The sequence below is a fragment of the Schistocerca piceifrons genome, chromosome 4 (assembly GCF_021461385.2).
Source record: "Schistocerca piceifrons isolate TAMUIC-IGC-003096 chromosome 4, iqSchPice1.1, whole genome shotgun sequence".
NCBI classification, from domain to species: Eukaryota; Metazoa; Arthropoda; class Insecta; order Orthoptera; family Acrididae; genus Schistocerca; species Schistocerca piceifrons.
In genome coordinates, this window is record NC_060141.1 from 391,557,671 (window position 1) to 391,571,043 (window position 13,373).

General features: G+C 46.1%; 1 protein-coding gene across 1 annotated transcript in view; it reads left to right on the plus strand.

The window, feature by feature from the left end:
- Positions 1 to 13,373, plus strand: part of LOC124795867 (mucin-17-like) — a 423,417-nt gene that overhangs the window by 355,809 nt on the left and 54,235 nt on the right. The window contains exons 3-4 of the mRNA XM_047259949.1: positions 1,495 to 1,728; positions 1,786 to 3,492. Coding sequence (XP_047115905.1) covers positions 1,495 to 1,728; positions 1,786 to 3,492 — 1,941 coding nt within the window. The remainder of the gene's footprint in view (positions 1 to 1,494; positions 1,729 to 1,785; positions 3,493 to 13,373) is intronic.

The window sequence follows — 13,373 nt, forward strand, 5'->3', positions numbered from 1 at the left end:
AATTTGTTGTGTTTTGTGGTGATAGCTGGTTCTGCCAGTGATGGCCGTGAGTGGGTTAGAATGGGGCCAGTTGAGGGCTTGCGACCAATCTCTCTGCGTGCTAGGTAAACTGGACCTACATGTGGAGTCAGGTCTGTGGTCCGATTTCGTAAGAGAGCAGAAGCACTCTCGTGGATATTCCATGACTCCTGATTACAAATTTGTATATCGATCTGGTGATTCGAGCTGTTGTGCTGCCATTCATCAACAGCATTTCGGGGGGAGGGGGGGTTTCTAACAGGATAACAGTCGCCCACATATCGCTGTTGTAACCCAATATGCTCAACAGAGTGTCGAAATCTTGCCGTGGCCTATTCGATCACCTGCTCTGTCTCTAATCGAGCACATATGGAACATCATCGGACGGCGAATCCACCGTCATCCACAACCAGCATTAACCCTCCCTCTATCGACCGATCAACTGCAAGATACATGGAACTCCATCCCACAAACTGACATGCGACACCTGTACAACACAATTCATAGATGTTTACTTGGTTGTATTCAAAGTTGTGGCATCTACACCGGTTATTAGTGTAACAGCATTTCCCATTTGGAAAGACTTATCTCACTCTTAGATTAACCTGGGATCTTGCAATGTCAATCACTTTTATATGTAACATAGACAAATGTATTCCCGAAATTTCATTGCTCTACATTAATTATTCTTTGGTGTTGTGATTTTTCCATCAGTGTATATTAAAATATTTTACGACAGTTGATCCGTTTCTGTATTCCTTACTTTTGTCTTGTCTTACATCTAGCTCTGTATATTAATCTCATTGTCTTTATCTGTTTCAGCATCTGAGTCTATTTCTGTGTTTGTGTCTGTGTCATTCTTAGTATTCTGCTCCCGTGTTTTTGTGTTTGCCTGTTTTCGTGTGTCTGATTGTTCTTATTTTTTTCGTGTCAGGTACGTGGCACATTATAGTTATAACATGCAGTATGCGCCAATCGTCCAGTTGTTGTAGAATTTGTCGTATGTTGTCATACTCAGTTCGTTGGTCGTATGTGTGGGAGTCTGTGACAGTGTAAAGCGACATGTTCAGCAGTTCCTAGTTCTCCGTAGATGCATATGGGTGTTCGTCTGATATCAAAGCAGTGGACGTATTCTGGGCATGGACCATGGCCCGTGAGGAAAGGGACCGCTCGGCATACGGGTTCTATACGTTTCAGCCTCGTTCGTTTCTTAATATTTGGGAAGAAGGATTACACCCGACACCCCTTTTCTGACGAATCCCATTATGTCAGCCAGGTCTCATTTCGTTTGCTGTTTAGTTGGCGCCTTTCTGTGATGTATTGTCCTATAATTTCAAATATTTCGTCGCGTCTGTCTTTCTTCATTCAGTGTGCTGCTGCTCTTTGACTAGTTGTGATGTCATAGGGGCACACCTAATCTGATAATAATGTCGGCCGGTTATATTCGTATTTCCAGTGCAGTTAAATTTTTGACAGGCTGTGCCGCAGTCAGAGGCCGCCCCTGAGGAGGCGTGCGTGCCGCCGCTGGAGGACATGCTCCAGACCGCCCCCGCCGGCGGCGCAGCGCCGCTGGAGACGGCCGCGTCGCTGTCGCGCGCCTCCACGCTGGAGGCCAGCGTGCCCCCGGTGGAAGACACCGTGGCGGCGGCTGCGGCTGCTGCGACCGCCGGCAGGGAGGCGGCACTCGGCGCCCAGCCCCCGGAGGCCAGCGTGCCGCCCCCGGAGGACGCCCTGCCGCCCCAGCCGCAGCCGCCGCTCGGCACGCAGGCGTCGCTCGCCGAGAGTCTGCACGAGGCCGCCGTGCCGCCCCTGGAAGACCTGCTGGAGAAGACCGCCCCCGCGCAGGCGCGCCCGCCCGCCTCCTTCTCCAGCCACGTCTCGCTCGCCGACAACGTGCCCGACACCGACACGGCGGACGTGCCCGACAGCGTCCAGAAACCCGCAGCGAATGTCGCCGTCGAAACGGCCGCGGAAAACGGCGCCGAATCCGAGAAGACGACGGGAGCGACCCCTCGGCCTCCGTCCTCTAACGGTGCAGACGAGGCGGAGGCAGGTCTTTCTCGAAAGGTCGAGCCGGAAAATTCCGCTCCTTCGGAGGAACCAGATTCCCAGACAGGTGGCGAGAAGCTCGACGCGAAAGCCGAAAGTTCCGAAACCGAACCGAAACCGGATGAAATGACAGCTGCCTTAACTCCTCAGCCAACCTCCAGCGCAGTTTCTGATTCTGCGGACAAGACTGAACCATCCTCGTCCGACGGAACTGCTCAGGAGGCGACCACTAGAAAAGAAGCTTCGGCGAATATTGTGCCGTCTTTGGTCGCACAGGCAGAGAAGGAAGTTTCTAAACTCGCTATGGCGTCAGTCGAGGCACCCGTAGCGCAGAGTGTCGTTGTAGAGCCTGAGGCAGATTCGAAGAAGGAGCCGTCGGTCGCTGCAGAGAGCTCAGAGAAAGGTGATGTGGGACAAGGCCAAAATGCGTCGGAAGCTGGTAACGAGGATGTAAAGGAGGTCGAGGAAGAAGTGAAAGACGACAACGCTACTCGTAAAGAGGAACTGAAAACAGAAGTGCCTGTCGTGTCAGAGCCAGAAGCCGATAAAGCGTCGAATGAAATGGAGAAAGGAGGTGACGGTTCGGAGGAGGTGCACGCAGAACCGACGCCATCCGAAGCAGTGCCAGTGGTGAAACCTCCCTCGCCGAAAGAGGCGACGGCACCGTCGAGTGCTGAACCTGCACTGGAGGATGCGCTACAGCCGAAAGCAGCTGAAGAAGTCACCCCACTAGTGGTCGCCGAAGCAGCAACCTCGAACGTGGGCGAAATAAGTAAGGATGAGACGGGCTCCGTGGAGAGCTTGCCGGAACCTCCGACGGCGCCCCTCTCCCCCAAGGAGAGGAGTTCTCCGCCGTCGGAGGCGGGAGAGCCGCTGTCTAGCGACGCGGCGCTGCCGTCGCCCCCCCTCAGTAGCCAGGCGTCGCTGTCGGAGAGCTTACCGGCCGCCGCCTCGGCGCCGCCCCCGCTCGCTTCTGCTGCCGCTTCCACCGCGGCCGCCGCTGCCGAAGACTCGCCGCTGACGAGCACCGCGACGCCGGAGCCGCCGTCCGAGGACGCGCTGCCGCCGCCCCCCGGCCAGGGCAGCAGCCGCTCCGACTCGGAGGCGACGCCGGTGCCGGAGGCGGCCGAGGCGGAGACGGCGTCCGTCGCCAGCGCGTCGGGCGCCCCCGCCGTCGCCGAGGACTCGCAGGCGTCGCTGCCGCCCCCGCCACCCCCGCAGGGCGTCGCTGGCGACAGCCCGCCGGACTCCACGTCGGTCGGGGCGGGCGCTGCGGACGGCGACAGCAGTCTGCCGCCGCCGCCCGACAACGACAACAACTCGCTGACTGACGTTTCCATGGTGACGGATACGGCGTCGGAGGCGGGAGACGCGCAGATTCCGCGCAGTCCAGAGACCGGCGAACAGAAGAAGAGGCCTTCTCAGGTAGGTTTCCTTTTCGTAACATCTGGCATACTTATGGAACCACGCTATCCGAAACAATTGACTAAAAGTCTCTCTTCATAGTGATATAAAGAGGCAATACTGTAACTGAGGGTTATCGAGGAATTTGCGATACTAACTGTCGGTTTTGGCCAAGAACGTGTTTGTAATGGCTGTGATGTTCATTTTGAACTGCGCTTCTATGTATAATCAACTTTCATTTTCAGAATGAGATTTTACTTTGCAGCGGAGTGTGCGCTGATATGAAACTTCCTGGCAGATTAAAACTGTGTGCCGGACCGAGACTGGAACTCGGGACCTTTGCCTTTCGCGGGCAAGTGCTCTGCCAACAGAGTTCGAGTCTCGAACTCTGTTGGTAGAGCACTTTCCCGCGAAAGGCAAAGGTCCCGAGTTCGAGTCTAGGTCTGGCACACAGTTTCCATTTTTATTTTCTTAATTTCTGCTACAAACGAAAAACATAGTACTGTTTCTTCCACTTCGGAAGAATTATAATATTTGTTCAATTTATCAGCCTTTCTTACGATAAGTACATTTTTTAAATTCGTATGTCTACTACTTATCGCGGTCTCCGCTACAGCTCTATCACCTATTTTACGGTATTTGATCGTATTCTCTCCGAACATTAGTTGAATTTCTTGTGTGATAAACGTTTCGATTTATTACTGATATATATTTATATTCGTAATTGCGTATCACAATCTACACTTGAGCTATACAGGTTGGGTCAAATAAGACGTAACACTCCTTTTATTTAGTATCTGTTTGTTTGGAAAAGCTGATTTCTTGAAAACTGCTAACGTTCTTGGGACACAAAAGTTCTGCAGCATCAATGAGACAGTCTTTTACAAACTGCCCTCTGGAAAACGGCTCCCCGGAATTTTGATACTTGCTCGTCGTGCACATGTAATGTGATTGGGATTCTGGAAAATAGAAAACAGGACGTTGTCGAGTAAAAGAGATACAAATGTAACGCAACAAACGAAGAGTTCAAGGAGTAACAATTATCATGATTTACATTAAAAACCTGTTGCTGCGCTTCATCCAGTTTCTTACGCAGACTTAATTTAGCATGCCGTTCTTCACTGTTCAGTACACTGCACTTGTCTTTATAAATTGAATTGTAGGGTCTTTCAGTCGTGAAAACCGAGTGAGATGGCGCAGTGGTTAGCATACTGGACTCGCGTTCGGGAGGACGACGGTTCAATCCCGCGTCCGGCCATCCTGATTTAGGTTTTCCGTGATTTCCCTAAATCACTCCAGGCAAACGCCAGGGCTTTGAAAGGGCACGGCCGACTTCCTTCCCCGTCCTTCCCTAATCCGATGAGACCGATGACCATGGTGTTTGGTCTCTTCCCGCAAACAACCCAACCCTCAATCGTGAACCTGCGCTGGCGACCATTATTCGGTGGCACGGCAAACACTGTGAGTTTTCACGTACTGCTGTAAAGAATAATTGCCGTTCCCAGTTGTGTTTAAATGATAAAGAACAGAGATCTCCTATTGTTCGCTCTTTTGCAATACTCGCCATTTCTCAGTACGTCTCACGTAACGCTACAGTCACCAAAGGGAAGCAACACTGGCGTAAACAAGGAAGCGGAACAATCGTCGCTCATTTGGTTCAAATGGTTCCAATGGCTCTGAGCACTATGGGACTTAACTTCAGATGTCATCAGTCCCCTAGAACTTAGAATCACTTAAACCTAACTACCCTAAGGACATCACACACATCCATGCCCGAGGCAGGATTAGAACCTGCGACCGTAGCGGTCGCGCGGGTTCAGACTGTAGCGCCTAGAACCGCTCGGCCACCTCGGCCGGCGCTCACAGATGCCGCTGTTCCGCTTTGCCCGATGGTTGACATGTGCCCACCTGTGCAGCTGTTCCGCAATTCTGCACAGTGTGCTGGTTTCGAGCATTATCCACACAAAACATTACGTGCCCTTCAGCATCCTGTCAATTGCGGAAAACCTCGTTTCGATGTCTGGAACCGTTCAAGAATAAAGGGATGTTAACGCGTTACGTCTTACGAGACTCCACCGCTCTGGCTAAAGCATATTTTCCGATACTAGCTACAATTACCTTGCGACACATATTTAATATTTTGTTAGTATTGTGTAATTCAATGTGTACGTGCCTTTTTTTTAAGATACCGTACACGAACGTTTTCTTTCCGATAAATAGTTATAGTTCTTCTTGACGAACCCTTTTATGGTGTACTACTTAACAGTAGAAATATTTGAAACGACCTATTACATCACCATTTGAGTCATATAGATAAAGTGTTTTTTCCTGATACCAGCCAAATTAATTGACGATTAATAATTTTTAGTTCGTACTGCGTGATGCTTTTTACAGCTGCATGACCTGTTTTTACGAAACTCGATTCGTCTTGTTACCAAGAAACGTATATCTTATTTGTGCGTTTTGACCCTAACAGTTGCTACGGTCGCAGGTTCGAATCCTGCCTCGGGCATGGATGGGTGTGATGTCCTTAGGTTAGGTAGGTTTAAGTAGTTCTAAGTTCTAGGGGACTGATGACCACAGATGTTAAGTCCCATAATGCTCAGAGCCATTTGAACCATTTGACCCTAACAGTTGTAACTCGAACTATTTTTTTCTGATGCAGTAAATTATCGTAACCAAAACTGTCAGCTTGTTGTTTAACTCGTTTGTTGCATGCTCACTACGCCACTGGTCAAAGCTCCTTATCCCAAATCAGGTTTCAGTTGTAGAGCAACCATCTTTAAATAATCGATCCTAATGCAACTGCTATCGTAAAGTACAATATGACACGTAACCAATAAGAATGCACACCAAAAAGCAAATTGTGAAGACGCTCAGAACGCGCCCAATGTACTACCAGTATGATACGTACACATAAAAAGACGCACAAGAGCATTATCTTACAGATTATGCTTTTATATTTACGAGTACTTTGGTTTATTCAGGTTCCCTTCAGAATAGTTCCTTCAATTTTCTTCGCTGTGTGAACTTTTTCATGTGGTAAATATTGTTCAACTTCCGATGCGCTTTTTCGAACTTACGAATTACGCTTTGTGGTGTTCGTCTGCGAGCTTTCTCTTGCTTTGATGCACGATGTCACCTATCCGGCCGCAGAGCCACCCTTAGTACGCGTAAATATTGTCAGTCGAATTTCTTAATTATGTTACTTGTGTTTCTCGTTTAGTTTGTTGTTATAGTAATTTATATTGAAAGCGTACTAAATACGCAGCGTATGTTCGTAGTGGTGGAGGCCATTCGATTTTAAAGACGGTGGTAACCATTTAAATAGGTAGAAATTAGAATTATATTAATACCTTCAGCTGTTGACGGGCGTTGATATATATCATCGCGGACAGGTGAAAATGTGTGCCCCCACCGGGACTCGAACCCGCGATATCCGGCTTACATGGCAGACGCTCTATCCATCTGAGCCACCGAGGGCACAGAGGATAGCGCGACTGCAGGGACTATCTCACGCTCGCCTCCCGCGGAATCCACATTCTCACCTTGTATGTCCACACACTAAATTCGTAGTGTCCCACCCCAATACACTCATTATTCGTGGAAGACATTCTTACCAAGTCCTGTAAGAGTTCAGGGAATATGTGAGCATCCGCACACCATGGCCGGTATTGCCAGAACTATATACTTACATGGATATAGTGTCTGTTCTTTTGGACATGTCCAAAAGATCAGACATCATATCCATATAAGTATTTAAACAGGTAGTCATATGTTTTTATAATATCAGAAACTCTGTTTCGAAAGAAAGGGAGTTTAAAAACACACTGAAACATTCGACTCGAAACTTAATAAACTGAAACCATTCCTGCTCACCATACTCGCTGCTATTATGGATCTGTTACCATAATCCAAACTAACAACCAACCCGGAATACACATCAGATTCAAACGTTACTTGAAGCTTCTGTTTTCACCGCAATTTACTAATATATAGAAGTGCGCAATGTTCTGGTGGCTTAATAGATAAGAGGTTACCTGTCAGGCAAAAAAATCCATGAGCAGTCAGTCTAAAGGTTATTACTGTTACTTAATCTTCTTTCATCTCTGGAAATTATGTGAAAAATGACGATTTGTTCGTGCTTCGAAATTCACGTTAAGATGTACGTCCCCATACAACTGGCTAGTTAAATCAGATCGCAGGCCGGAGAAAGGAAAAGGTGTGCAACCTCCAACAGGGCCAAGCCGAATAAAGCACTGTGGCGTCGAAATCGTCCTCCTGGTTGGAGACACTATTACATTCCACAATGTTTGCGGATGTGAATACAAACGTACAATACGGCAGCTGAAGACCTTTTACAAGTTCGCACTTATTCCACGAGAGGCTCCTCATAACTTCGTTGCCTCGTAAATACCTGACAAAGGCACTTCGAACTGTTAGCTGTTTGCCACTGGTCATTTAAAACATTTAAAAGCAATACAGCCGTCGCTGTCAGGAATTAGAGGACATCAAGTCGGAGTCTCGACATTGACTTCGTATCTGATAAAAAATCATAAATTAAATACTTCAAATAAAGAAGTATGTTAAACGGACTATACACACACGAATAACCAAACATGTGTTTACTTCACCCATATTCATACGAATACCCTTATGAACTCTGAAATATTTCAAAATTGAAGGATAATGTGGAAATTGGCAGCCTTTTAGAAGGAACTGAAGTTGGGTACTTGACTATCAGCTTGAAAGGAGCTACTAAAGATTGGCCATGGACATATCACAGAGGTGCTTTCGCATACTGAATTTTATGAATGAGATTTGAAATCTGGTTTTGGCGACAGTTTGGCGGGTTGATATATTACCAAATAGCGGAATTTCATATTCACGTAATCTGCCTATGGTTCTGTGCTTTACCACTTTTTCTTTGGTACTGATTACGTCCTTTATACTAAAAGATTACGCTATAGAGGAACAAGTCCATACTTTCACGCTGTCACTGAAGCTAAGAGCGCTCAATGAACTGGAACTGGTACAAGGACAAGCCAGTGAATCTGAATACACAACTATAACATTCTACATTGTTATGAGTCTTCAGAATGCGTGATAGCAGTGTCTTCGTTTCTATTACTACGCGATACTGTATCCATAATTACTGTCGGTTTTACTTTATTTGTTTTGTAATGTATCCAATTAATGCAGTGTTGTCTTCCCGTGAGGATGGAGTGGATTTTTCTCAGCCGGATACAAAAAAATAGGTATTTCTATGAATTGCGAACGAATGCGTTTTCTCGTTGCATTTTAATACCTTATTTCAAAGAATAAAAATGCTGCAGAGTACTAGGGAAAACGCTTTTCGGTATAAACTAACGGCGAAATAGTGTGAAGTTGCACGTACATTTAGTGTGTCAGGACTGAAGTGTGCCGTATTAATTTTGGCAAGCACACAAATATGCCTTGCGGTTTCAAAAGCTGACACAGTTTCAGAAGTGCGCAGTGCTACACATTCTATTTTTGACTACAAGCGTTTTCGTCTTGTAACATCTATTTTCGGTTTGCGACTTATTTTCTTTTTGTGGAGTCGTCGTTAATACCTCTCTTGTAGACGATGGCTTGTCTTTCTGAATGCCAGAGTCATGTCGGAGCATAGCAACATGTGCTTCGTGCTTTCGAAATACCTTACCCCGCCCCCCGTCAATCACTCAGTCACGAAGAGAGGGTGACATAGAGAGAGACTGCCAGCAAGTGTAGCTGTACTCATTAAGATTTATGTTCCAGCGCATTGCCTTATCAGAGGAATAATATATAATACCTCCCAGGCTCCCAGACGCGTCAAACTAAATCACTAGAGGGAACTTCCGGGAAGATTAAAACTGTGTGTCGGACCGAGACTCGAACTCGGGATATTTGCCTTTCGCGGGCAAGCACGACTCACGACCCGTCCTCACAGCTTCAATTCTGTACCAGTACCTCGTCTCCTTCTTTCCAGACTTCACAGAAGCTCTTCTGCGAACCTTGCAGAACTAGCAAAAGTCCTGAGTTCTAGTCTCGGTCCAGCACACAGTTTTAATCTGCCAGGAAGTTTCGTATTGGCGCACACTCCGTTGCAGAAAGAAAATGTCGTTCTGGAAACATCTCCCAGGCTGTGGCTATGCCATGTCTCCGCAGTATCCTTTCTTCTAGGAGTGCTAGTTCTGCAAGATTCGCAGAAGAGCTTCTGTGAAGTTTGGAAGGTAGGAGACGAGGTACTGGCAGAAATGAAGTTTTGAGTACGGGTCGTGAGTCAGACGCTGAATCTATCGCCTCTGGAGGAACGTTTCGTAACACATCGCAAAGCAGTGAATCCGCAACTTTTGGCACAGAACATAGGGATCGCCGTACTGACAGTCTCGCATGAGGATACGGAGGAGTGTAATCGACCGGCAACGCAAGGTGGCGGATGCGATCCGTTGAAGTTCGCTGGAACGGATGCAGCAGACATGGAAGATAACTCTATTAACACACAACTCTGAATCGAAGCCTGACAGAAATGTGTAGTAGCACTGATCTACAATCGTACAGCATAGCTACAGTTAACATTAACAGAATCACTAATTTGACAAAAATCGAATGCCTACGTGATTTTACATGTGCTTTCGATATAGACGTAGTCATGTTGCAAGAAGTGTGTACGGACAGAGTGGAACATATGGCAGGATACAATGATATCCTCAATAGAGGACCTGAAAGCGGCGCTGTCACGTTATTCAAGGACGGGATTATACCTAGTGGTGTTAAAAAGTTAGCAAGTGGAAGAAGAATTTCTGTCGAAACAGACACAGCTCAGCTTATTAATATTTACGCTCCGTCTCGTTCGCAAGCCAGACTGGATCGATCTACCTTTTTTCAGGAAAGTACAGTTGAGTTAATCACTCCCGCGAACGAGAACATCATCATTGCTGGTGACTTTAACTGCGTTCTTTCCGCCGGCGACCAAATGCCCAATTCTAACACATGCCTGGAACTGGGAGACTTAGTGAACCTCATCGACACCTGGCAAAGCCAGCCAAGAGCGAACCCAGGGTTCACTTATATTACTAGCCATTCCATGAGTAGGATAGACCGCATCTACGCCTCTTGTCGCCTAAAATATAGTGTTCTCAGCGTTGAAACTTCTCCAATGAGTTTTTCTGACCATTTGGCAGTTGTGGCTACGATTAACATGCCTAGGCAAAGGACATTTCTGGGTAGGGGCATCTGGAAATTCAATATCTCACACCTACAAGAAAGCTTTCAAATTTAAAAAGAAATAATAGAGAAGAAACACATAATAAATGACATAATAAATGACCTGAAATCATCAGCAACCTGACGCTATTTCAATGAATAAAACATTGTGCTGAGAACGAACAACCGCCATAGACGTGAGGTTAAGAAATGTGCTTAAGGAATATGCACCCGTACAGAACTAAAATGGAATGGTGGGTAACACATGCAAAACCTAAAATACGAACTTTACTCAAACGCTACGTTTTTGAAAAGAAACAGTGGGAAAGACACTTCCTCAAGGGAGTGTTATAGGCCCTCTATTGTTCCTGATCTATATTAACGACATAAGAGACAATAGACAATCTGAGTAGCCGTCTTAGATTGTTTGCAGATGATGCTGTCATTTACCGCCTTGTAAAGTCATCAGATGATTAAAACGACTTGCAAAATGATTTAGATAATATATCTGTATGGTGCGAAAAGTGGCAGTTGACCCTGAATAAGGAAAAGTGTGAAGTTATTCACAGGAGTACTAAAAGAAATCAGCAAAATTTCGGTTACGCGATAAGTCACACAAATCTGAAGGCTGTAAATTCAACTAAATACTTAGGGATTACAATCACAAATAACCTAAATTGGAACGATCACATAGATAATATTGTGGGTAGAGCAAACTAAAGACTGCGATAGATTGGCAAAACACTTAGAAGGTGTAACAGGTCTACAGAAGAGAGTGCTTACACCACGCTTGTCCTCCCTATTCTGGAGTATTGCTGTGTGGTGTGAGATCCGCGTCAGGTGGGACTGACGGATGACATCGAAAAAGTACAAAGAAGGACAGCTCGTTTTATATTATCGCGAAATAGGGGAGATAGTGTCACAGACAAGATACGTGAATTGGAGTGGCAATCATTAAAACAAAGGCGTTTTCCGTTGCGACGGGGTCTTCTCATAAAATTTCAAATCCAGTTTTCTCCTCCGATTGCGAAAACATTCTGTTGGCACCCACCTACATAGTGAGAAATGATCATCACGATCAGGCCATTCGAGAGTGGAACGGTAGAGAGACAGCTTGAAGGTGGTTCATTGAACCCTCTGCCAGGCACTTTATTGTGAATAGCAGAGTAATCACGTAGATGTAGCCGTAGATGTAGATGGAATTCTACTTCCAGTGCCTAAGGGAACTATACGCAGACACCGCCAATGTATCACCTAACACCATGAGAATAAAACGGATCAAGGTCAAAATAACCGCTCTGAAACGCCAGCAAATAGATGGAGTTAAAATAAGATCGAGAGACAACAACGGCATTGAGAATGAAAAAAACTGCGCTTTTCCACCTTCTGGCCGAATTCAAAAGAGGACGCCGGCTGCACATAAGTTCTCTCCGAAATGATGATGGAATCCAACTTATCCACCACCAGGACATCAAAAAGTTTGCCCATGATTATTTCACGAGACTGTATGTTGAAGGACACTGGCGACAATGACAATTGTGAGGCCTTTTTAAACTGCGTTGACCCGACTATGATGGATGCAGAAAACGCAGAAATGGACGGTCGTATCACTACAGAAGAACTGTCCCAAGCATTGAAAGGAGCCCGAGGAACAAATACCCTGGACCCGATGGGTTACCCGTAGAGTTTTACCTTAAGTTCTGGAATTTAATCGGTAGTACGCTGACTGGAGTGTTGGAATAACTACGTACGTCTGCCACTATTCCCTGTGAGTTTTTAGAAGGGCTCATAGTGTTGATTCCTAAAAGTGGATATACTAATGATTTGACAACTATGCGTCCTATATCGCTGCTAAACGCTGACTACAAGATAGTTGCTAGGGTACTGCTTCGTCGATTGAACACCATTGCTGGACGCCTCATCGGTCAATATCAGTCGTGTGCCGTCCCAAGGAGGACGTAGAAGTAAATATCCTCGGAGTAGTGAAGCAACTTAGATCACTTAATAAAAGCAAGTCTTCTGGTCCAGACTGTGTACCAATTAGGTTCCTTTCGGAGTTCGCTGATGTATTAGCTCCATACTTAACAATCATATACAACCTTTCGCTCGACGAAAGATCCACACCTAAAGACTGGAAAGGTGCACAGGTCACACCAATATTCAAGAAAGGTAGTAGGAGTAATCCACTGAATTACAGGCCAATATAGTTAACGTCGATATGCAGTAGGATTTTAGAACATATATTGTGTTCGAACATTATGAATTACCTCGAAGAAAACGGTCTATTGACTCACAGTCAACATGGGTTTAGAAAACATCGTTCCTGTGAAACACGACTAGCTCTTTATTCATATGAAGTGTTGGTGCTATTGACAAGGTATTTCAGATCGACTCCGTATTTCTGGATTTCCGGGAAGGCTTTTGACACTGTACCACACAAGCGGCTCGTAGTGAAACTGCGTGCTTATGGAATATCGTCTCAGTTATGTGACTGGATTTGTGATTCCCTGTCAGAGAGGTCACAGTTCATAGTAACTGACGGAAAATTATCGAGTAAAACAGAAGTAATTTCTGGCGTTCCACAAGGTAGTGTAATAGGCCCTTTGCTGTTCCTTATCTATATAAACGATTTTGGAGACAATCTGAGCAGCCATCTTCGGTTGTTTGCAGATGACGCTGTCGTTTATCGACTAATA